This window comes from Nerophis lumbriciformis, linkage group LG08 (assembly GCF_033978685.3).
Source record: "Nerophis lumbriciformis linkage group LG08, RoL_Nlum_v2.1, whole genome shotgun sequence".
Lineage (NCBI taxonomy): Eukaryota > Metazoa > Chordata > Actinopteri > Syngnathiformes > Syngnathidae > Nerophis > Nerophis lumbriciformis.
In genome coordinates, this window is record NC_084555.2 from 5571399 (window position 1) to 5598269 (window position 26871).

The 26871-nt window shown below is 42.0% G+C and overlaps 1 protein-coding gene across 1 annotated transcript in view; it reads right to left on the minus strand.

Annotated features, from left to right (window-relative positions):
- dph6 (diphthamine biosynthesis 6) overlaps positions 1 to 26871 on the minus strand; it is a 265870-nt gene that overhangs the window by 21910 nt on the left and 217089 nt on the right. The window contains exon 13 of the mRNA XM_061968175.2: positions 25044 to 25286. Within this exon, the coding sequence (XP_061824159.2) occupies positions 25044 to 25286 (243 nt within the window). The remainder of the gene's footprint in view (positions 1 to 25043; positions 25287 to 26871) is intronic.

Below are 26871 nucleotides of genomic sequence, written 5' to 3' on the forward strand. Positions count from 1 at the left end.
GCACAGAGCGATGGGAGAGAGGTGTATGGTCAAAGAGTGTTTGGGCCTGTGTGTGTGTGTGTGTGTGTGTGTGTGTGTGTGTGTGTGTGTTTTGTCTTGTCTTGTCTCATAGTAACAGTAATACTATTGTATTGTTAGTGTACAGGAGCTTTTCTTGTTTTTGTTTGTATAGTATTGTTCTTGTATTATATTGTTTATGTTAAATGTGTGGGATCACACTCCTCAGCCTTCCCGGTAAGGTCTATTCAGGTGTACTGGAGAGGAGGCTACGCCGGATAGTCGAACCTCGGATTCAGGAGGAACAGTGTGGTTTTCGTCCTGGTCGTGGAACTGTGGACCAGCTCTATACTCTCGGCAGGGTCCTTGAGGGTGCATGGGAGTTTGCCCAACCAGTCTACATGTGCTTTGTGGACTTGGAGAAGGCATTCGACCGTGTCCCTCGGGAAGTCCTGTGGGGAGTGCTCAGAGAGTATGGGGTTTCGGACTGTCTGATTGTGGCGGTCCGCTCCCTGTATGATCAGTGTCAGAGCTTGGTTCGCATTGCCGGCAGTAAGTCGGACACGTTTCCGGTGAGGGTTGGACTCCGCCAAGGCTGCCCTTTGTCACCGATTCTGTTCATAACTTTTATGGACAGAATTTCTAGGCGCGGTCAAGGCGTTGAGGGGATCCGGTTTGGTGGCTGCAGGATTAGGTCTCTGCTTTTTGCAGATGATTTGGTCCTGATGGCTTCATCTGGCCAGGATCTTCAGCTCTCACTGGATCGGTTCGCAGCTGAGTGTGAAGCGACTGGGATGAGAATCAGCACCTCCAAGTCCGAGTCCATGGTTCTCGCCCGGAAAAGGGTGGAGTGCCATCTCCGGGTTGGGGAGGAGATCTTGCCCCAAGTGGAGGAGTTCAAGTACCTCGGAGTCTTGTTCACGAGTGAGGGAAGAGTGGATCGTGAGATCGACAGGCGGATCGGTGCGGCGTCTTCAGTAATGCGGACGCTGTATCGATCCGTTGTGGTGAAGAAGGAGCTGAGCCGGAAGGCAAAGCTCTCAATTTACCGGTCGATCTACGTTCCCATCCTCACCTATGGTCAAGAGCTTTGGGTTATGACCGAAAGGACAAGATCACGGGTACAAGCGGCCGAAATGAGTTTCCTCCGCCGGGTGGCGGGGCTCTCCCTTAGAGATAGGGTGAGAAGCTCTGTCATCCGGGGGGAGCTCAAAGTAAAGCCGCTGCTCCTCCGCATCGAGAGGAGCCAGATGAGGTGGTTCGGGCATCTGGTCAGGATGCCACCCGAGCGCCTCCCTAAGGAGGTGTTTAGGGCATGTCCGACCGGTAGGAGGCCACGAGGAAGACCCAGGACACGTTGGGAAGACTATGTCTCCCGGCTGGCCTGGGAACGCCTCGGGATCCCCCGGGAGGAGCTGGACGAAGTGGCTGGGGAGAGGGAAGTCTGGGCTTCCCTGCTTAGGCTGCTGCCCCCGCGACCCGACCTCGGATAAGCGGAAGAAGATGGATGGATGGATGGATGTTAAATGTGGAATGAGTGAGAGGGGTTGGGATATTATAAGCATTTGCTTCATCCAACCCCTTTTCAAGCCTTGCATAAATGTCTCTGCTAAAATGTAAAAAAAAAAAAGTGTGTTGTTGTACTGTGCAGGTTTGAAATAAATAATTCAATTCAATTCAATATTAGTTACAATTTCAACATAGCAGTGATTAAAAATCCCTCATTGACATTATCATTAGACATTTATAAAAAAAAAAAAAAAAGGAACAATAGTGTCACAGTGGCTTACACTTGCATCGCATCTCATAAGCTTGACAACACACTGTGTCCAATATTTTCACAAAGATAAAAAAAGTCATATTTTTGGTTCATTTAATCGTTAAAACAAATTTACATTATTGCAATCAGTTGATAAAACATTGTCCTTTACAATTATAAAAGCTTTTTTTACAAAAATCTACTACTCTGCTTGCTTGTCAGCAGACTGGGGTAGATCCTGCTGAAATCCTATGTATTGAATGAAAAGAGAATCCTTTTGAATCGGGGAAAAAAAAAAATCGTTTTTGAATCGAGAATCGTGTTGAATTGAGAGAAAAAAAAGAAATCGATTTTGAATCGAATCGTGACCCCAAGAATCGATATTGAATCTAATCGTGGGACACCCAAAGATTCACAGCCCTAATATGTATATATATATATATATATATATGTGTGTACTGTATATATATTGACAGTTTAAAGGGGAACATTATCACAATTTCAGAATTGTTAAAACCGTTAAAAATCAGTTCCAAGTGGCTTATTATATTTTTCGAAGTTTTTTTCAAAATTTTACCCATCACGCAATATCCCTAAAAAAAGCTTCAAAGTGCCTGATTTTAACCATCGTTATATACACCCGTCCATTTTCCTGTGACGTCACATAGTGATGCCAACACAAACAAACATGGCGGAAAGAACTGCAAGGTATAGCGACATTAGCTCGGATTCAGACTCGGATTTCAGCGGCTTCAGCGATTCAACAGATTACGCATGTATTGAAACGGATGGTTGTAGTGTGGAGGCAGGTAGCGAAAACGAAATTGAAGAAGAAACTGAAGCTATTGAGCCATATCGGTTTGAACCGTATGCAAGCAAAACCGACGAAAACGACACGACAGCCAGCGACACGGGAGAAAGCGAGGACGAATTTGGCGATCGCCTTCTAACCAACGATTGGTATGTGTTTGTTTGGCATTAAAGGAAACTAACAACTATGAACTAGGTTTACAGCATATGAAATACATTTGGCACAAACATGCACTTTGAGAGTGCAGACAGCCCAATTAATATATTCTGTAGACATACCCTCATCCGCGCTCTTTTCCTGAAAGCTGATCTGTCCAGTTTTGGAGTTGATGTCAGCAGGCCAGGGAAGCTAGGGTCGATAGCTCGCTCGTCTGCGGGAACAAACTGCCGCCATTGCTTGCCGTGCTACCGAGGCCCTTTGTCCCTGAATTGCTCACACACTCCGGCAGATTCAATGGGGGTCTGGCGGCAGATTTCTTTGACTTTATCGTTGGAAATGCATCTGCTTTGAGTGTCGCAGGATATCCACACATTCTTGCCATCTCTGTCGTAGCATAGCTTTCGTCGGTAAAGTGTGCGGAACAAACGTCCAATTTCTTGCCACTTTCGCATCTTTGGGCCACTGGTGCAACTTGAATCCGTCCCTGTTCGTGTTGTTACACCCTCCGACAACACACCGACGAGGCATGATGTCTCCAAGGTACGGAAAACAGTCGAAAAAAACGGAAAATAACAGAGCTGTTTTGACCCGGTGTTTGAGAAAATGGCGGTTTGCTTCCTGATATGACGTCACAACGTCTCCGAGAGCGAATATTAGAAAGGCGTTTAATTCGCCAGAATTCACCCATTTAGAGTTCGGAAATCGGTTGAAAAAATATATGGTCTTTTTTTCTGCAACATCAAGGTATATATTGACACTTACATAGGTCTGGTGATAATGTTCCCCTTTAAGTCTTGAGTATTGTGTATAATTAGTAATTGGTTGCAACAAATAATATGATTGTGTGGCCTGAATGCCCACAAATGACCAATTCCTTGTCCGATAATTGTGAAGCACGTTTGAAACAATTCGACCAACCGACGCATGCACGCATGCACGCACTCGCACATTCACACACACACACGTGGCCAAGATGCACTCTTTCCATGACAGCTGTGACAGGCTGTCCATTAGTGGGGTGAGCGTTGTGTAATGATAGTGTGCAAACAATTGCAAAAAGAATCCATAATGCTTTCAGCTAACCATAAACAAAAAACCGCACAAGGGCGTCGCTAACGTGACAGCTCCCTTTTTTACGCCGACTTTTTCACCTCTCCGGGAGGATCGCCCGCCACGTCTTTTGAGCTGAAATCGCACCGAAGGACCGAGGACCATTAGCCGTAAACAAAATGTCTTGGAGGACGGTGGCATCATCTGCTAATGGGACAGAAATGCGTGTTTTATATAACCACCGTTTCAGGAGTCGATAGGGCAAAAACACTTAACCCCCTTTTTCAATTTGCTGGATCAATTTTCCTGCACTTACACCCCGAAGTCTGTAAGTGCAGAATAATAACAGGTTACTCGCCTTTTTAGTTTGATGTCAAGAAGGCCTCTTTGTCCTCTCTTCTGAGGTGACGCACCTTCAGATGAAACTTTCTCAAACTTAATGAATCGTGTTATCGGCAGGACTTTCAGCACGATAAAGTGACAGCACCCGTGCGTGACCCCGCGCCTTGATAAATGTTATATTGCCACTTCTGGCGTTGGGCTAGGTAATTTTCCTGCAGGGGGAAGCGCTTGTCAATCGTGATTGAACAAAGAAGAGCGAGGCTAAACAAGGAGAGAAGTGACAGGATTGAGAGGAGGGGGCAACGGTGGAGTCTGCTCAGCCAAGCTTAAAGGCCACCCTGCAGGCCTGCGATACTGAGGGGGTTCCGAGCCAGCGCGGCGCTGCAGGACGTCCCCAAGACACGCCACTTGCTGACTTTTTAAACTGTCGGACAAGCTCACGTCAGGGCTCTCTGTGGTCTTTTATTCATGTGAGGGCGGGAGGGACGTTTATACAGCAGGAAATGATGAAATAAATACTTTTTTTTTCTCTATCCAATCCAATCCAATCCACTTTATTTATATAGCACATTTAAACAACAAAATGTTTCCAAAGTGCTGCACAACAATATTAAAAACAATATTAAAATAGTATCCTTAGCTCCACCAATGACTGAATAAAAACAAATACATATACACATACATTAATACATAATACATTAATCACTCGTCTTGAGAACTGTGTGGGCATTAAGGGCGCCGCCCTCAACTGGTTCCGGTCGTACCTAACCGACAGGAGTTTTTGTGTAAAAGTAGACAGTTTTATGTCGTCCACAGCTCCTTTACCACATGGGGTCCCCCAGGGCTCAATCCTTGCCCCAATTTTATTTGCGCTTTACCTTCTCCCCCTTGGTTCTATTTTTAGGAAGTACAGTATTGCATTTCATTTTTATGCCGATGATTGCCAGATTTATTTTCCCATGGCACAAAATAACACGGTTCAAAGTCTTATTGACTGCCTGCACGACATCAAAGTCTGGCTTTCAGCTAACTTCCTGAGCCTAAATGAAGACAAAACAGAAGTTATGTTGTTCGGTCCAAGTCGCTCTCCCTCCCCCAACGTTGACCTCGGCACTCTGACCCCGTATCTCAGCGACTCTGTCACAAACCTGGGGGTAAAGTTTGACTCAGATTTTAAATTCGAAAAACAAATCAGCAGCGTCGTTCAAAAAAGCTTTTATCAATTACGCCAAATAGCGAAAGTGAAACCGCTTCTATCAAGACATGATCTTGAGAAATTAATCCACGCTTTTATCTCGACTCGTCTTGATTATTGTAATGCCCTGTATGTTGGCATTAGCCAGGCCTCCCTCGCCCGCCTGCAGCTCGTGCAGAACTCTGCTGCTCGTCTGCTAACACAGACCCGCAGACGTGAGCACATCACCCCTATTTTAGCGTCCCTTCACTGGCTCCCTGTGCGTTACCGAATACATTTTAAACTCCTTTTATTTGTTTTTAAATGTCTAAACAACCTCGCGCCAACCTATCTCTCCGACCTCCTTCAGCCTTACTGCCCCACCCGATCCTTAAGATCAGCCGATCAGCTGCTGTTGACGGTCCCTGACACAAGGCTGAAGCTTAGAGGTGACAGAGCTTTCGCCGTTGCTGCTCCCAAGCTCTGGAACGACCTACCCCTGAGTGTTAGACAAGCCTCCTCTCTTCCTGTTTTTAAATCTCTCTTAAAAACATACTTGTATTCCATGGCTTTTAACACTGAGTGATATCCATCCTGCAATGGCGCCCCATAATACACCTGCTGTGAACCTGTTTTTATGTTTTTATTAATTCTATTTTAATTATTTATTTTTTTATCGTGTTCTGTTTGTGTTGTGTTGTGTTTGCTCGGTACTCGTTTTATCTTTTAACCTGCTCATTGTACAGCACTTTGGCTACCCCTGTGGTAAATTTTAAATGTGCTTTATAAATAAAGTTGATTTGATTTGATTTGATATAAAACCAATATAAAAATAAATATGATTAAAAACGATTTTAAAGGGTAAAACCAATTAAAACAGTAAATAGAAATCAACATTTTAAAAACATCCTACATCTACATCAGGGTTTTTCAACCACTGTGCCGTGAGATGTAGTCTGGTGTGCTGTGGGAGATTATGTAATTTCGCCTAATTGGGTTAAAAATATTTTTTGCAAACCTGTAATTATAATCCGAAAATAAAGTGCCGTTGTTGAGTGTCTGTGTTGTCTAAAGCAGTGGTTCTCAACCTTTTTTTCAGTGATGTACCCCCTGTGAATTTTTTTTAAATTCAAGTACCCCCTAATCAGAGCAAAGCATTTTTGGTTGAAAAAAAGAGATAAAGAAGTAAAATACAGCACTATGTCATCAGTTTCTGATTTATTAAATTGTATAACAGTGCAAAATATTGCTCATTTGTAGTGGTCTTTCGTGAACTATTTGGAAAAAAAGATATCAAACTAAAAACTTGTTGAAAAATAAACAAGTGATTCAATTATAAATACAAATTTCTACACATAGAAGTAATCATCAACTTAAAGTGCCCTCTTTGGGGATTGTAATAGAGATCCATCTGGATTCATGAACTTAATGCTAAACATTTCTTCACAAAAAAAGAAATCTTTAACATCAATATTTATGGAACATGTCCACAAAAAATCTAGCTGTCAACACTAAATATTGCATTGTTGCATTTCTTTTCACAGTTCTTTTTGACAGACATTTTAGTGACAAACCTGAGCTTGTGCTTCACTGAGTTTCTGAACTTACATTCATATTTTGTTCAAGTATTATTCAATAAATATATTTATAAAGGATTTTTGAATTGTTGCTATTTTTAGAATATTTCAAAAAAAATTCTCATGTACCCCTTGGCATACCTTCAAGTACCCCCAGGGGTACGCGTACCCCCATTTGAGAACCACTGGTCTAAAGCGCAGCAGAGTAACCATGTTATACTCTTCCATATCAGTAGGTGGTTTGATTGATTGATGGATTGAGAATTTTATTAGTAGGTTGCACAGTGAAGTACATATTCCGTACAATTGACCACTAAATGGTAACACCCGAATAAGTTTTTCAACTTGTTTAAGTCGGGGTCCACTTAAATTGATTCATGATACAGATATATACTATCATCATAATACAGTCATCACACAAGATCATCACATTGAGTTATTTACATTATTTACAATGCGGGGTTTGATTGCTATCATCAGTCATCAACAATTGAGAACAGAGAAATGGATATTGAAACAGTGTAGGTCTGACTTGGTAGGATATGGACAGCAAGTAGTAGTAGTAGTAGTAGTAGTAGTAGTAGTAGTAGAAGAGAGAGAGAGAGAGAGAGAGAGAGAGAGAGAGAGAGAGAGAGAGAGAGAGAGAGAGAGAGAGAGAGAGAGAGAGAGAGAGAGAGAGAGAGAGAGAGAGAGAGAGAGATCAGAAGACATAAGAAAAAGTATCTGCATTTGATTGTTTACATTTGATTATTAACAATCCGGGGAGGGTGTTAGTTTAGGGTTGAAGTTGCCTGGAGGTGTACTTTTATTGCGGTTTTGAAGGAGGATAGAGATGCCCTTTCTTTTATACCTGTTGGGAGCGCATTCCACATTGATGTGGAATAGAAAGAGAATGAGTTAAGACCTTTGTTAGATCGGAATCTGGGTTTAACGTGGTTAGTGGAGCTCCCCCTGGTGTTGTGGTTATGGCGGTCATTTACGTTCTGGAAGTAGTTTGACAGGTACTTCGGTATCGGGGAGGTGTAGCGGATTTTATAGACCAGGCTCAGTGCAAGTTGTTTTACTCTGTCCTCCACCCTGAGCCAGCCCACTTTGGAGAAGTGGGTAGGAGTGAGGTGGGATCTGGGGTGGAGGTCTAGAAGTAATCTGACTAGCTTGTTCTGGGATGTTTGGAGTTTGAGGGTTTTGGAGGTGCTGGGGTACCAGGAGGTGCATGCGTAATCGAAAAAGGGTTGAACGAGAGTTCCCGCCAGAATCCTCATGGTGCTTTTGTTGAACAGAGAGGAGATTCTATAGAGAAATCTTGTTCGTTGGTTGACCTTTTTGATTACCTTGGTTGCCATTTTATCACAGGAAAGATTAGCCTCTAGAATGGAACCTCGGTAGGTGACCTCATCTTTCTTGGTGATAACAATGTCATCCACTTTTATAGTGAAGTCATTGACTTTCTTAAGGTTGATGTGGGACCCAAATAGGATGGATTCCGTTTTACCCAAGTGTATGGATAGCTTGTTGTCAGCGAGCCAGGTGCAAGTTCTACAGAGTTCAGCACTGAGGATTTTCTCCACCTGTGACTTGTCCTTGTCTGATACCAGCAAGGCAGAGTCATCCGCAAACAAGAACAATTCACAGTCGCATGCCGATGACAAGTCGTTTATGTATATTAGGAACAGTAAAGGTCCCCATACACTGCCTTGGGGGACTCCACAGCTCACTGACAGTGGGTAAAAGGTATCTAACGCTTATACCAATAACAAAACAAAAGGCGAGGGCCGCTAAGAAAAGGCATTGAAGCTTAGGGATGGCTGTGCAAAAACTAAACTAAAACTGAACTGGCTGCAGAGTAAACAAAAACAGAATGCTGGATGACAGCAAAGACTTACAGCGTTGCGGAGCAGACGGCGTCCACAAAGTACATCCGTACATGACATGACAATCAACAATGTCCCCGCAAAGAAGGATAGCGTCCGCACAACTTAAATAGTCTTGATTGCGAAAAGAAAGCAGGTGCGGGGAATAGCGTTCAAGGAAGACATGAAACTGCTACAGGAAAAGAACTAAACGAAAGACAAGAACTAAACGAAAACACCAAAGACAATCCAAATAACTCACAGCGTGATGTGACAGGTGGTGACAGTACACATACTTTGAAACAAGAGCTATAGATGCGTGCTTGGTTATGGTTTAAAGTCATATCCAACAATTGCGAGAATTACTTTTTATTGTTAGTATCGGCTGCGGACTTTCATTTTTTTATGTTTTCTGCTGGTGGTGTGCCTCAGGATTTTTTTGTGCCAGCTTTTTTGAAACATGTCGCAGGCATCAAATTCCAAATGAGCTAATATTTGCAAAAAATAACAACGTTTGCCAGTTCGAACGTTAAGTATCTTGTCTTTGCAGTGTATTCAATTGAATATAGGCTGGAAAGGATTTGCAAATCATTGTATTTTGTCTTTAGTTACGATTTACACAACATGCCAACTTCACTGGTTTTGGGGTTTGTATTTCTAACTTTATTATGTATCCATGCTCTTGTCCTTGAATGTGATGAATCGCCTATAACTAGGGATGTCTGACAATATCGGACTGCCGATATTATCGGACGATAAATGCTTCAAAATGTAATATCGGAAATTATCAGTATCGGTTTCAAAATTATCGTTATCGGTTTAAAAAAAAAGCAAAATTTACGACTTATTAAAACGCCGCTGTGTACACGGACGTAGGGAGAAGTACAGAGTGCCAATAAACCTTAAAAACACTGCCCAGTCACATAATATCTACGGCTTTTCACACACACAAGTGAATGCAAGGCATACATGGTTAACAGCAATACAGGTCACACTGAGGGTGGCCGTATAAACAACTTTAACACTGTTACAAATATGCGCCACACTGTGAACCCACACCAAACAAGAATGACAAAACACATTTCGGGAGAACATCCGCACCGCAACACAACATAAACACAACGGAACAAATACCCAGAACCCCTTGCAGCACCCCCCCAGCATGTCCCAAATTCCAAGCTGCTGTTTTGAGGCATGTTAAAAAAAATAATGCACTTTGTGACTTCAATAATAAATATGGCAGTGCCATGTTGGCATTTTTTTCCATAACTTGAGTTGATTTATTTTGGAAAACCTTGTTACATTGTTTAATGCATCCAGCGGGGCATCACAACAAAATTAGGCATAATAATGTGTTAATTCCACAACTGTATATATCGGTATCGGTTGATATCGGTGTCGGTAATTAAGAGTTGGACAATATCGGAATATCGGCAAAAAAGCCATTATCGGACATCTCTACCTATAACCCAGTGGTTCTCAACCTTTTTTCAGTGAACATTTTTTTTAATTTTTTTTAATTCAAGTACCCCCTAATCCAGGGGTCGGCAACCTTTACCAGTCAAAGAGCCATTTTGATCAGTTTCACAAATTATAGAGAACAATGGGAGCCGCAATATTTTTGAAATTTTAAATGAAATAAGCATGTAAATTTTTTTTTTGCTTTGTGCTATGTATAAACCAGGGGTCTCAGACACGCTGCCCACACCTTTTATATGGAATTTTTAAGCTGGTGCGGCATGCGGGTTTTGAATGAATAGTGCTTGTCAGCGTCATGTGTGCCGTGATGGTACAGCATTTAGCGCCCACTACAACCAGCGTGCCTGATCAGCCACATGTTGTATGGGGCTTCAGCTCACTCACGTAGGTGACAGCAAGGCATACTTAGTCAACAACCACACAGGTTACACTGACGGTGGCGGTATAAAAAAAAACTTTAACACTCTTACTAATAATGTGCCACACTGTGAACCCACACCAAACAAGAATGACAAACACATTTCGGGAGAACATCTGCACCGTAACACAACATAAACACAACAGGGCAAATACCCAGAATCCCATGCAGCCCTAACTCTTCCGGGATACATTATACACCCCCGCTACCAAACCCCGGCCACCTCAACCGACGCACAGAGGGGCGGGGGGTTGATGTGTGAGGGAGCAGGCTTGGGGTGGGGGCGGGGTTTGGTGGTAGCAGGGGTGTATAATGTAGCCCGGAAGACTCAGGGCTGCATGGGATTCTGGGTGTTTGTTCTGTTGTGTTTATGCTGTGTTAAGGTGCAGATGTTCTCCCGAAATGTGTTTGTCATTCTTGTTTGGTTTTGGTTCAAAGTGTGGCGCATTATTAGTAAGAGTTTTAAAGTTGTTTTATATGGTCACCGTCAGTGTAACCTGTGTGGCTGTTGACCAAGTATGCCTTGGTGTCACGTACGTGTGTAAGCAGAAATTGTATATTGTATAACAAATGTTGGGCTGGCACGCTGTCAATACAGATTGTAGAGGGCGTCAAATGTTGTACCATCACGGCACGCCCTTATTATAGCTTTAAGGGTGAAAATCGGTGAATATTAATCCTGGGAGTTTTCTGCAAGAGGCACTGAAATCCGGAAGTCTCACGGGAAAATTGGGGGGGTTCAGCAAGTAAGCTGCTGAGCCGCATCAGAGTGATCATTCCGGAGCCGCGGGTTGCCGACCCCTGCCCTAATCAGAGCAAAGCATTTTTGGTTGAAAAAAAGAGATAAAGAAGTAAAATACAGCACTATGTCATCAGTTTCTGATGTATTAAATTGTATAACAGTGCAAAATATTGCTCATTTGTAGTGGTCTTTCTTCAACTATTTGGAAAAAAAGATATAAAAATAATTAAAAACTTGTTGAAAAAATAAACATGTGATTCAATTATAAATAAAGATTTCTACACATAGAAGTAATCATCAACTTAAAGTGCCCTCTTTGGGGATTGTAATAGAGATCCATCTGGATTCATGAACTTAATTCTAAACATTTATTTTGTTGAAGTATTATTCAATAAATATATTTATAAAGGATTTTTGAATTGTTGCTATTTTTAGAATATTTAAAAAAAATCTCACGTACCCTTTGGCATACCTTCAAGTACCCCCATTTGAGAACAAGCAAAAACGTGTAAGAAACAGAGGTGTGGACTCGAGTCACATGACTTGGACTCGAGTCAGACTCGAGTCATGAATTTGATGACTTTAGACTCGACTTGACAAAATGTAAAAAGACTTGCAACTCGACTTAGACTTTAACATCAATGACTTGTGACTTCACTTGGACTTGAGCCTTTTGAATTGACATGACTTGACATGACTTGCTACTTTCCCCAAAACCCAAAGATGAAAAAGTTATTCGGGAGCGCTCCGTATTTTTCATTGTGTACTTGTCTATCAGCGTTGCGTGTGTCAGCTGGTGTGGTCTCAGTACAACAGCCAATCAAATTAGATCTACTTTGTTTTCATCACACAGCATTCATCCAATCAAATTGCAGGACAACCAACGAAGAAGACATGTCCAAACCACACGCCAGTGAACAAAAAATGATACCTAAAATAATTTTGTTTGGGTATAAAAATTACGAGGTGGTCAACACAAAACGGTTTGCAGTATGCAACACATGCGGTTCGAAAATTACTGATGGAGAGGCAACAACTTCCAACTTCGTCCGGCATTTGAAGTTGCACAAAGAACGGTAAGTTTTGAATGTAGTTTTGGCTAAGTAACGTGACTTTTATTTGCTGTGTAGTTAAATCAGTGAGGCTGTAAACTCACTGCTAACGTTATAACGTTATTGCAAACATGGGAATCTGTTGCAGTTCACTACCTTATTCATACTTTTTGTTCAGTGATTTTTTTAAGCAGGGTTACGTTAGTCAATATATCACACGTAACGTTAGACGGCGGTCAGCAGCACCGCGTATTTTAGCCACCTAAAAAAAGACACAAATAGTAAAATAAAGGTCAGTTAAAATGTATACTATATTATGAATATGTGTACCGTTTTAGCTAGCTTTCTGACATACTGTTGGTTGTTTACCTCAGTGGTCCCCAACCACCGGACCGCGGCCTGGAACTGGTCCGTGGATCGATTGGTATCGGGCCGCACAAGAAATAATTTTTTTTTCTTTTTTCTTTTTTTAATTAAATCAACATAAAAAACACAAGATACACTTACAAGTAGTGCACCAACCCAAAACAACTCTCTCCCCCCTTTTGTTCTGGGCATTGACCATGAAGACTCTTCCTACACTGTTCCGAGTGGCCATGAGAGTCTTGGCAGTGCCTGCCTCCAGTGCTCCAGTGGAGCGAGTTTTCAGCCATGGTGGCATCATACTACGCCCCCATCGTGCACAAATGACTGACAGACTCTTGGCTAATTTGGTCTTTTGCAAATGCAATGCAGCATAGGGCCCTGACATATAAAAAGTACAACTTTTTTGTTATGTTCACGTATATGTCATGTTTTTTCAATGTTAACACTTTTGTACAAATAAGTACATTTGCACTTTATTTTTCAATGTGTTTGTTCTGTAAAGGAATGAGTTAATGTTTAAAATGACTGGTTAATAGTGCTATTATAAAGTGCAATGTCAGCACAATTTTCTTTCCTGCAATTTTAAATTCACTTGTTTTAATAAATAAATACAGCGTTTGAAAAGCATACACAATCTGTGTTAATATATTAGTCTGTGGTTAAAAGGACTTGAAAGGACTCGAAACTCAAAATGCAGGACTTAGGACTTGACTTGAGACTTTCCGGTCTTGACTTTGGACTTGACTCGGGGCTTGCCTGTCTTGACTCGGGACTTGACTCGGACTTGAGAGCAAAGACTTGAGACTTACTTGTGACTTGCAAAACAATGACTTGGTCCCACCTCTGGTAAGAAACAAAAGTCTATGGAGAGCTTTTGTCCCCACTCATTCAACGTTATGGTGAGTTTTTTCATGTATTAATTTTTCATGCACTTATTTGCTATATTTATCTGCCACATGTGGAAGGCGGGTCCTTGAAAATAATGCCTGTATTAAAAAAGGTCGGGCACCCCTGTTTTCCAGCATAACATTGCAGTTCAACTTGTGTCTAAACTTGCTATTAATAGTGTTGAAAGTCAACTAAACGTTCACTTCCATGTTCCTGCACTTACTGTCCTAATCTACCACAGGGGATGACGTGTTCCATGTAAGCAAACATCCCGGCCCGCTCGCTGCGGAATCCTGGGAAAAGAAGCGTGAAAGGGATATTATGGGAGACTGACAGCGGCTACAGTAAGAGAGGCGCGCGCTGAAGGCGTCCCACTGGGCAGGAAATGTAGGGGAACTAGCTAAAGCGGAGCCATCCCATCAGCTCCCCGCTGCTCCGGCTGCCTTTACACCACTTCCTTATTACCGTGTTTACCGTTCGGCTTTCACGCCCTCTCGCCCCGCCGCACGCTTCAGACGCCAGTTAGCGGTGAGAAGGAAAACAAACACTAAAAAGAGAGAGGCGGGTCGCAGCTCAGAAGTGCAGGGGGCTGGAGGGGCGGTCGATTGCTCATAGATTTACTGTTGTAGTAGGACAGGGACTTTTTCTTGATTTCAATTCATTCCAATGGAACAAATTGAACTTTTAAGTTGAGGTAAGACTGTACTACATCTAAATATTGTCCGACTAAAACAAGGATCCCCAAACTTTTTGACTCAGGGGCCGCATTGGGTTAAAAAAATTTGGCCGGGGGCCGAGCTGTATATATATATATATGTATGTGTGGGGAAAAAAATCACAAGACTATTTCATCTCTACAGGCCTGTTTCATGAGGGGGGGTACCCTCAATCGTCAGGAGATTTTAATAGGAGCATTCGCATACCATGGTTTATATAGGGCACAGAGTGGGTGGGTACAGGCTGGCCTAGGGGCGTGGTGATTGGTTCATGTGTTACCTAGGAGGTGTTTCCGTCTATGGCGGCATGTTGTTACAATTTCGCTGCGCTTGTTGAGGGATGACAGGTCTGGACGGTAAATAATAAACAGTTTCTCTTTCAAGCATAGGTTGCATCTTTTATTACCACTATTGTAAGGTGTGCTGGATGCAAGAATTTGCCATGTTATTGAATATTCAACATTATTGTCTTTGAGGTCCCAAATGTGTTTGCTGAGTTCTGTGGTATTTCGCAGGTTTTTGTTCCTGAAAGAAGCCTTGTGGTTGTTCCATCTGGTTTTGAATTCACCCTCGGTTAATCCTACATATGTGTCGGATGTGTTAATGTCCTTGCGTATTACCTTAGATTGGTAGACAACTGATGTTTGTAAGCATCCCCCGTTGAGGGGGCAATCAGGTTTCTTTCGACAGTTACATGCTTTGTTGGTTTTGGAGTCGTTTTGACTGGGGGTCGACGGCTCATTTGCAATTGTTTTGTTGTGGTTTGAGATGATTTGTCGTATATTGTTCATGCAGCTGTAGCTCAATTTGATGTTGTTCTTGTTGAATACTTTTCTTAGGTTGTTGTCTTTGGGAAAGTGTTTGTCAATCAGGTTGAGGAATTTGTGTCCAATGTTCGTTGAGACGTTTTTGCTGTATGGGGGGTTGTACCAGATGATGCCGTTTCGTTTTCTGTTCTTTTTTGGCTGGTTTCCTGGCGTGGGTTCATAGGTGAGGGTGAAATTGTATCCGCTTTCATCAAGGGCTTTTTGGTACGGGGAAACCAGCCAAAAAAGAACAGAAAACGAAAACGGCATCATCTGGTACAACCCCCCATACAGCAAAAACGTCTCAACGAACATTGGACACAAATTCCTCAACCTGATTGACAAACACTTTCCCAAAGACAACAAACCAGATGGAACAACCACAAGGCTTCTTTCAGGAACAAAAACCTGCGAAATACCACAGAACTCAGCAAACACATTTGGGACCTCAAAGACAATAATGTTGAATATTCAATAACATGGCAAATTCTTGCATCCAGCACACCTTACAATAGTGGTAATAAAAGATGCAACCTATGCTTGAAAGAGAAACTGTTTATTATCTACCGTCCAGACCTGTCATCCCTCAACAAGCGCAGCGAAATTGTAACAACATGCCGCCATAGACGGAAACACCTCCTAGGTAACACATGAACCAATCACCACGCCCCTAGGCCAGCCTGTACCCACCCACTCTGTGCCCTATATAAACCATGGTATGCGAATGCTCCCATTAAAATCTCCTGACGATTGAGGGTACCCCCCTCATGAAACAGGCCTGTAGAGATGAAATAGTCTTGTGATTTTTTTTCCCCACACATACATATATTGCACTCTACTACGGTATCGAGCACTATTTTTTGGATAACCTTATTAAGACATATATATATATATATATATATATATATATATATATATATATATATATATATATACCCCCAACTGCGCCCGAGACCCAACCTCCGGGCTGATGATTTTAGGTTGTCCTGAGGTAATCCTTCTTTTTCATTGTCCCATTTACTCTCTGTAAAGCACCAGTTCCATTGGCAGCAAAACAGGCCCAGAGCATAATACTACCACCATCCTTGCTTGACGGTAGGAATGGTGTTCCTGGGATTAAAGGTCTCACCTTTTCTCCTCCAAACATATTGCTGGGTATTGTGGCCAAACAGCTACATTTTTGTTTCATCTGACATCACATGGACAAAGATAAGACCTTCTGGAGGAAAGTTCTGTGGTCAGATGAAACAAAAATTGAGCTGTTTGGCCACAATACCCAGCAATATGTTTGGAGGAGAAAGTCTTATGTTTCCAATAATTTCTACAACTCTTTTGTGATACTGCACTGGGAGCAGGTGGGTAAAGTGTCTTGCCCAAGGACACAACGGCAGCGACTAGGATGGCGGAAGAGGGGATCGAACCTGGAACCCTCAAGTTGCTGGCACGGCCGCTCAACCAACCGAGCTATACCGCCCCCAAATCAATTTTGGGCGCAGTTGGGTGTTCCAACAGGACAATGACCCCAAACACACGTCAAAAGTGTTAAAGGAATGGCTACATCATGCTAGAATTAAGGTTTTAGAATGGTCTTCCCAAAGTCCTAACTTAAACGTGTGGACATTGCTGAAGAAACAAATCCATGTCAGAAAACCAACAAATTTAGCTCAACTGCACCAATTTTGTCAAGAGGAGTGGTCAAAAATTGTCATGTCTGTGTGATCATGTTTTGTTTTAGTCATGTTCGGTTTTGTTTTTGGACTTTTTGTGCACTTTTGTTTGTTTTGTCACCATAGCAACCGTTAGTTTTCACCTGTCACGTCACGCACCTGTTTCACGTTTTGAGTCACGCACCTGTTTTCACTAATCATGTCTGTAGTATTTAAGTTCATTGTTTTCAGTTTGTCTTTCTGGCGACATCCGGATTCATACCCCTGTCACACTCTTACCTCTGCGCACTTCATAGTCCATGCCAAGTAAGTTTTTTTGTTTATTAATGCCACAGTTAGTGTTTTTGTTTAATTGTTCACAGTTTCTGCCTATGTGCAAGTTTTGTTTTCAATAGCCTAGTTTTGTACCTCCGCCATTGTGCGCGCTTTTCGTTTGTTCCTTTTTGATATATAGTGTTAAAATAAATCATGTATTCACCTTCACGCCATGTCTGATCCAAATCACTTGCACCTCGGGAGAACAATCCACGCCATAGTCCAAGTCGTGACAAAAATTCAACCAGAAGCTTGTGGATGGCTACCAAACGCGCCTTATTGCAGTGAAACTTGCCAAGGGACATGCAACCAAATATTAACATTGCTGTATGTATACTTTTGACCCAGCAGATTTGCTCACATTTTCAGTAGACCCATAATAAATTCATAAAACAACCAAACTTCATGAATGTTTTTTTGTGACCAACAAGTATGTGCTCCAATCACTCTATCACAAAAAAATAAGAGTGTATGTAAACTTTTGACCACGACTGAATGTTATAAAATCCCCTGAAGAGAAAGGAAACTTGCAGGCTTGTAGGGATGAAACAGCCTCTGTGTTTTTTCCTGACCCAACGTATATGCCGCTCTACCCCGGTATTAAGCACTGTATAAGGCAGGGGTCGGCAACCCAAAATGTTGAAAGAGCCATATTGGACCAAAAATACAAAAACAAATCTGTCTGGAGCCGCAAAAAATTAAAAGCTATATTACATACAGATAGTGTGTCATGAGATATACATTGAATCAAGAGGACTTAAAGGAAACAAAATGACCTCGAATATAGCTACAAATGAGGCATAATAATGCAATATGTACATATAGCTAGCCTAAATAGCATGCTAGCATCGATTAGCTTGCAGTGACCAAATATGTCTGATTAGCACTCCACACAAGTCAATAACATCAACAAAACTCACCTTTCATGCACAACGTTAAAGGTTTTGTGGACAAAATGAGACAGAAAAAGAAGTGGCATAAAACACGTCCTAGGTCGGAGAAAGTTATACATGTAAACAAACTATGGTGAGTTCAAAGACCGCCAAAATTAGTAGGACAAAACGGCGCTTGCCAAATAGCTATCAGTGAAGCATGTTTAATATAAACAGTGTGCTTTATAACAATTAGGAAGGCTTGTGTCATGTTTGTCCTCCTACAGAAACCATATTAAAACAAAAAATAGTTTTGTTTTTTTTCTTTTTCCATTTTTCATACATTTTTTAAAAAGCTCCAGAGAGCCACTAGGGCGGTGCTAAAGAGCCGCATGCGGCTCTAGAGCCGCGGGTTGCCGACCCCTGGTATAAGGGATAAACCACAGAAACCTCGACTATATATATATATATATATATATATATATATATATATATACATATTAGAGATGCGCGGTTTGCGGACACAGCCGCAGAGTCCGCAGATTATCCGCGGGTCGGGCGGTTGAAATAAAAAAAAATTAGATTTTATCCGCGGGTCGGGTCGGGCGGTTGAAATAAAAAAAAATTAGATTTTAAATAGATTCAGGCGGGTGGCAGTTAAACCAATTCGGAAATATATATACATAGTTAAATGTTGTTACCCACATACGAAAAATGAGCAGGCACCTGCAGCACGCAACAACAGAAGAAAAGAGATGGCAACACCGGCAGCAAACGTGGTACGCGACAAACTAAAAAAGGGAATACTAAAGACCAGGGGAAAAAAGGCCAGAAAAGTTCAGCGTGGACTCGTTTTTATGAGGTTGTAAATCAGGATGATAGTAATGCTGGCTACGTGATTTGCAAGAGCTGCGACGCTGTTTATGTCTACGACAGTCACAAAACCGGGACATCTAACATGGTGCATCACATTTGTGCAAAACCCAGAACCTCCACAAACACCCTGAGCATGAGCAGTTTCATCCGCCGTGATCCCAGAAGAGTGCCACAGGATGTTAAAACAAGATAGAACGCAGCTGTCTGCAGCAGTCTGAGTGGCGCGAGCGCGCTTGGAGGTGCGCTCAGCGCGGCTCCCAGATGATTGCGCACTGGTGTGCGTCTGGGCCGTGACAGCGTGGCACGCATTGAATGTCTCTGCTGCATTGGATCAGTCTCCTTTCTTTAACAGGCAAAAGCTTTATAACCTCACTAATGCCTTGCATCGTCTGTATTAGATATATAACAACGGGCGGGTGCGGGCGGGTGCGGGCGGGTGCGGTTTTGATTAAATGTTAGTTCGGGTGGATGGCGGATGGTTGACAACTTTTGTGATGCTGTTGCGGATTAAATAATTGCCTATCCGCGCATCTCTAATATATATATATATATATATATATATATATATATATATATATATATATATATATATATATATATATATATATGTATGTGTGGGAAAAAAATCACAAGACTATTTCATCTCTACAGGCCTGTTTCATGAGGGGGGGTTCCCTCAATCATCAGGAGATTTTAATGGGAGCATTCACATACCATGGTTTATATAGGGCACAGAGTGGGTGGGTACAGGCTGGCGTAGGGGCGTGGTGATTGGCTCATGTGTTACCTAGGAGGTGTTTCCGTCTGTGGCGGCATGCTGTTACAATTTCGCTGCGCTTGTTGAGGGATGACAGGTCTGGACGGTAAATAATAAACAGTTTCTCTTTCAAGCATAGGTTGCATCTTTTATTACCACTATTGTAAGGTGTGCTGGATGCAAGAATTTGCCATGTTATTGAATATTCAACATTATTGTCTTTGAGGTCCCAAATGTGTTTGCTGAGTTCTGTGGTATTCCGCAGGTTTTGGTTCCTGAAAGAAGCCTTGTGATTGTTCCATCTGGTTTTGAATTCTCCCTCGGTTAATCCTACATATGTGTCGGATGTGTTAATGTCCTTGCGTATTACCTTAGATTGGTAGACAACTGATGTTTGTAAGCACCCCCCGTTGAGAGGGCAATCAGGTTTCTTTCGACAGTTACAGCCTTTGTTGGTTTTGGAGTCGCTCTGTCCGGGGGCCGACGGCTCATTTGCAATTGTTTTGTTGTGGTTTGAGATGATTTGTCGTATATTGTTCATACAGCTGTAACTCAATTTAATGTTGTTCTTGTTGAATACTTTTCTTAGGATGTTGTCTTTGGGAAAGTGTTTGTCAATCAGATTGAGGAATTTGTGTCCAATGTTAGTTGAGACGTTTTTGCTGTATGGGGGGGTTGTACCAGATGATGTCGTTTCGTTTTCTGTTCTTTTTTGGCTGGTTTCCTGGCGTGGGTTCATAGGTGAGGGTGAAATTGTATCCGCTTTCATCAAGGGCTTTTTGGTACGGGGGGGTTGCTTGGTCAAATTCAGCTTTGCTAGATGACAGCATCGATAGCCTTTTATTAATTCCGGTAGGTATTCTTTTCGTGGTGGTGGGTGGGTGGTTGCTGTCATGGTGCACGTATTGGAGTGTTGTGTTGGGTTTCGTGAATGGTTGGTAGCTGTTATTTCTCAGGTTGAAAGTGACGTCAAGGAAGTTGACGGTTTGCTTGTTGGCTTCAATCGTGATCCGTAGGCCGTTCTCTTTGAAAATTTGGCATATGCGCTTCTTGGTATTCTCGCTGCTCCTTGGCGAGGCGCGACACACTGCCAGTCCGTCATCACGGTAAATACCAAGGTTCAAATTGAGGCTAGCGAGCTGGGAGAGGAGGAAACTCCCAACGAGTTCACACGTTTCTGCTCCGTCAAAACTTCCCATAGTGACGTCAAATGTTGCATTGTTCTTTTTTTGCCATGGTGTACTGTTGTGGATGAGAATGGAGTTTTTTGCGTGGATGATGATGTTTCTTTCGTTGCCTGTGATTGAGTCGTAGTCTGAGGCGAAGTCTAGTGCTTGAGTCAGTAGGTCTTGCGTGATGGAAGGGTATATATATATATATATTCAGAGCACGATGGTGTCACATTATTGATGGGAAAATGACAATATGATTTGCCTGAGCGGCGAGGAGACACCGAGAGTAACAAGCGGTAGAAAATGGATTAGAAAGGACAGATTTTGGACGCTGGCCGTAGTTTGGGGACCCCTGGACTAAAAGAAAGAAAAGAGTACTTTTGTGATTATTTGTGAACAGGAAAGAGAAAGTTCCTTTCCCCACAAGACTGTCGACTGATATTCAGCGCCGAGTTCTCTCATGAAAAGTTGATGATGAAGGGAGCGCTGGCGTCTTTGATATTGTGCAGCTTTGGCACAGAAGCAGATGTCTTCCTCAGAGCCTCCCTAATCCTTTGCCCCCCCCCACCTCTTACACTCCATTTTGGAGCCGGGTTCAACTCTCAGAGCAGCTTATCCCCCCCCCACCCCCACCCCCACGCCCCCGACCCCCTCCTCACTCGCCATTCCGCCACCCCGGCTTACAACCCCTTGCTCCAGAGTGCCAGTCTTCGCTGGCAGCCTCTATCTCCGCCCATTGTAATCTGCCTCGTCACGGGACTAGACCCCAGGGGGACGCAGACGTACCTCCAACATGTGGCTCTGCAGGAGGTGGGCGGGCGGGGGGGGTTTGGGTTAAAGCCTGGAGAGAGGATGTCAACTTTGTGTCACTTCCTGGAAAGCCAAGCGGTATTGCGAGCTTGTATGTGTGTCCAACGTGCAAGGCTTTTGAAGGCTTCAACATTCCCATTTTGCAGTAAATCGCACGGGCCGCTGAGGATTTTGACGTTTTGTTTGACGTGCACGACTCTGTGGGATAAGACATCCTAAAAGTAAGAGTCTGGTCATGGATGTTGAAAAGTCTTGAACCTCGCTACCTTTTTTATATTGTCACGTAGTATAAGGCTGCACGATGAATCGAAATCGAATCGACGTTGAAGGTTTTAATTAGTACGGTAAATAACTGCAAGTTGTTGTTTTTTTTGAGTGACAGACATGTTCGCCAATCAGAACTGTTGAGCCTCACGTTTGTTCCTCTAACGCAGGGGTCGGCAACCTTTACCACTCAAAGAGCCATTTTGCCCGTTTCCACAAATTAAAGAAAACAATGGGAGCCACAAAACTCTTTTGAAATTTAAAATGAAATAACACTACATACAAAGTTTTTTTTGCTTTGTGCTATGTATAAACCAGGGGTCTCAGACACGCGGCCCGCACCTTAATATGGAAATGTCATGTTAGTGCGGCCCGCGAGTTTTATATGAAGGGCACTTGACAGCGTCACACTTGCCAACCCTCCCGATTTTTCCGGTAGACTCCCGAATTTCAGGGAAACTATTCTCTCGAATGTATGCTGATTTTCACCTAAACAACAATAATAAGGGCGTGCCGTGATGTCACTACCTTTAGCGCCCTCTACGGCTTGAACAAACAGCTTGCCAGCCCCGTTACATGTTATATGAGGCTTCTGCAGACACACATAAGTGAATGCAATTCATACTTGGTTAACAGCCATACAGATCACACTGAGGGTGGCGATATAAACAACTTTCACACTCTTACTAATACAGGTAAAAGCCAGTAAATTAGAATATTTTGAAAAACTTGATTTATTTCAGTAATTGCATTCAAAAGGTGTAACTTGTACATTCTATTTATTCATTGCACACAGACTGATGCATTCAAATGTTTATTTCATTTAATTTTGATGATTTGAAGTGGCAACAAATGAAAATCCAAAATTCCGTGTGTCACAAAATTAGAATATTACTTAAGGCTAATACAAAAAAGGGATTTTTAGAAATGTTGGCCAACTGAAAAGTATGAAAATGAAAAATATGAGCATGTACAATACTCAATACTTGGTTGGAGCTCCTTTTGCCTCAATTACTGCGTTAATGCGGCGTGGCATGGAGTCGATGAGTTTCTGGCACTGCTCAGGTGTTATGAGAGCCCAGGTTGCTCTGATAGTGGCCTTCAACTCTTCTGCGTTTTTGGGTCTGGCATTCTGCATCTTCCTTTTCACAATACCCCACAGATTTTCTATGGGGCTAAGGTCAGGGGAGTTGGCGGGCCAATTTAGAACAGAAATACCATGGTCCGTAAACCAGGCACGGGTAGATTTTGCGCTGTGTGCAGGCGCCAAGTCCTGTTGGAACTTGAAATCTCCATCTCCATAGAGCAGGTCAGCAGCAGGAAGCATGAAGTGCTCTAAAACTTGCTGGTAGACGGCTGCGTTGACCCTGGATCTCAGGAAACAGAGTGGACCGACACCAGCAGATGACATGGCACCCCAAACCATCACTGATGGTGGAAACTTTACACTAGACTTCAGGCAACGTGGATCCTGTGCCTCTCCTGTCTTCCTCCAGACTCTGGGACCTCGATTTCCAAAGGAAATGCAAAATGTGCATGGTTGGGTGATGGTTTGGGGTGCCATGTCATCTGCTGGTGTCGGTCCACTCTGTTTCCTGAGATCCAGGGTCAACGCAGCCGTCTACCAGCAAGTTTTAGAGCACTTCATGCTTCCTGCTGCTGACCTGACCTAAGCAGATTTTATGTTAGAGTGTTTTACTTGTTTTAAGTGTTTTGGTCAAAAGATTCAATCACCGCACGTAAGCAATGATATTCCGGACCTTCTATCCCTCAGGCGGTATTGCATCAAAAACCAACATCAGTGTGTAAAGGATATCACCACGTGGGCTCAGAAACACTTCAGAAAACCACTGTCAGTAACTACAGTTTGTTGCTACATCTGTAAGTGCAAGTTAAAACTCAACTATGCAAAGTGAAAGCCATTTATCAACAACACCCAGAAAAAAGCCACAGGCTTCGCTGGTCCCAAGCTCATCTAAGTTGGACTAATGCAAAGTGGAAAAGTGTTTTGTGGTCTGACTAGTCCACATTTCAAATTGTTTTTGGAAACTATGGACGTCGTGTACTCCGGACCAAAGAGGAATATAACCATCCGGATTGTTATAGGCGCAAAGTTCTAAAGCCAGCATCTGTGATGGTATGGGGTGTATTAGTGCCAAAGGCATGGGCAACTTACACATCTGTGAAGGCACCATTAGTGCTGAAAGGTGCATACAGGTTTTGGAGCAACATATGTTGCCATCCAAACAACTTTATCATGGACGCCCCTGCTTATTTCAGCAATACAATGCCAAGCCACGTTTTACAACAGTGTGGCTTCGTAGTAAAAGAGTGCGGGTACTAGACTGCCCTGCCTGTAGTCCAGACCTGTCTCCCATTGAAAATGTGTGACGCATTATGAAGCCTAAAATACCACAACGGAGACCCCCGGACTGTTGAACAACTTAAGCTGTACATCAAGCAAGAATGGGAAAGAATTCCAACTGAAAAGCTTCAAAATTGGTCTCCTCAGTTCCCAAACGTTTACTGAGTGTTGTTAAAAGGAAAAGCCATGTAACACAGTGGTAAAAATGCTCCTGTGTGTCTATTCTTGGTGTTGGGTTTTAGCATTTCCGCAAAAAATGCGACTTATACTCCAGTGCGACTTATATATGTTTTTTCCTTCTTTATTATGCATTTTCGGCCAGTGCGACTTATACTCCGGAGCGACTTATACTCCGAAAAATACGGTAATTGCTAACTGACAACGAACACGCAAATTGCTAGCTGACAGAGCACTGATCTAACATGAATATAATAATATAATTATTTATCCATGAATTAAATAATATAATTATTTATGAATCAAATAAAATCATTATTTATGAATATAATAATTTAATGATTTACTCACGTTACATGTTATTTATTCCCATTCAACTACATGGCAGTGTGTATTTAAAGACATTTACATTTGGGGATAAAATTGCAGGTGGAAATATAAAAAAAATATATTAAAAAAAAATTATACCAAAATTTTCCCGGCCCCTCCCTGCAATACCTCTACGAACCCCCTGGGGTTGGCGCACCCCTGTTGAAGACCTCTACAACTACTTCAATACTCTTCATGGCTTTAATTACCGACCTCTTCTGCAGTCTCCAGCATGCGCTCCCATGCGGCCCGGATGACGGGGATGTCCTGGCGTCTGGTTGCGTAACAGTGGGCCTGGACCACGTGGCCCAGGGTCAAACAGCTGACGACGGCCCTCAGAACCTTTTGGACGTGGCTGAAACACAACACAGCCTGTTTGCTGGCGCCGGCCTTCACCAGCTGCATGGTGCAGGGGATCAGTGCGATCTGGCCCGCACAGAACACGTCACCATCCACCTAGAAAAGGGAACAAATATTTTAAAAAAAATGTAAAGGTCAGCTTCTTTACCACAGCAACTGCTGGAGATGTAAAATGGATGAATTAGCTGTTAATTAGCTTCAAAAGTTATAGGCGGACTTTGATTGGGGGGGGGGGGGGGGGGGGGTCTTCTTCAGAGGTGGTAAGAAGCCGTAGTACCCGAAGACAACCCACGCAGTCACAGGGAGAACATGCAAACTCCACACAGAATGACCCCAAGCCCGGGAGTCGAACCCAGGACCTTTTTATTGTGAGGCACCGCAGCCCCACATGGCTGCCCACTCTTTTAATACTTTATTTTATTTTATGGTCGTACAGTTTAAGCTTGTATTTATTTTTTATTTCATATTATTTCATCATATTCATATATCATATCATACTTTATATATTATTTACATATATTATATTCATTTATAATGTTCTATTGTATTTTATAAACATTTAAATAGTTTTATCTGTTTTTTTTTAATTAATTTCATTAATGAATATATTGTACATATCCATTAGAATGTATTTTCTACATTATTATTATTTATATTTTATTTTGTTTGTATTTAATTTAAACTTGAAACATTTATTTTTTTTAATGAATTTAATACTTTCAATTTCACTTTTAATTTTTGCAAATACTGGTAATCACAAAGGTTAAATAATTTATTTAGGGTTTGTACAATTTGTACAATTTATTTATTTTTTAATTCATATTATTTAATCATATTTATTAATTCATATATAATAATTTATATCATACTTTATATTTTATTCACATATATTATGTGCATTGTTTTAATGTATTTTATAAATATTTTAAATTGTGTCATGTTTTTCTTTTATTTATAATATTCATGAATACATTTCGGTTTGAATGTATTTTTGTCATTATTATTATTCATGTTTTGTTGTGTTTGTATTCATTTTAATATTTTTTTAAATTCATTTAACTCGTTAACTGATTTCAATTTACAAAACCCAAAGCCAGTGTAGTTGGCACCTTGTGTAAATGGTAAATTCAAACAGAATACAATGATTTGTAAATCCTTTTCAACCTATATTTAATTGAATAGACTGCAAAGTCAAGATATTTAACGTTCGAATTGGTAAACTTTGTTGTTTTTTGCAAATATTGGCTCATTTGGAATTTGATGCCTGCAACATTTTTCAAAAAAGCTGGCACAAGTGGCAAAAAAGACTGACAAAGTTGAGGAACGCTCATCTAACACTTATTTGGAACATCCCACAGGTGAACAGGCTAATTGGGAACAGGTGGGTGCCATGATTGGGTATAAAAGCAGCGTCCATGAAATGCTCAGTCATTCACAAACAAGGATGGGGCGAGGTTCACCACTTTGTCAACAAATGAGTGAGCAAATTGTCCAACAGTTTAAGAACAACATTTCTCAATGAGTTATTGCAAGGAATTTAGGGATTTTACTATCTATGGTCCATAATATCATCAAAATATTCAGAGAATCTGGAGAAATCACTGCACGTAAGCAATGATATTCCGGACCTTCTATCCCTCAGGCGGTACTGCATCAAAAACCAACATCAGTGTGTAAAGGA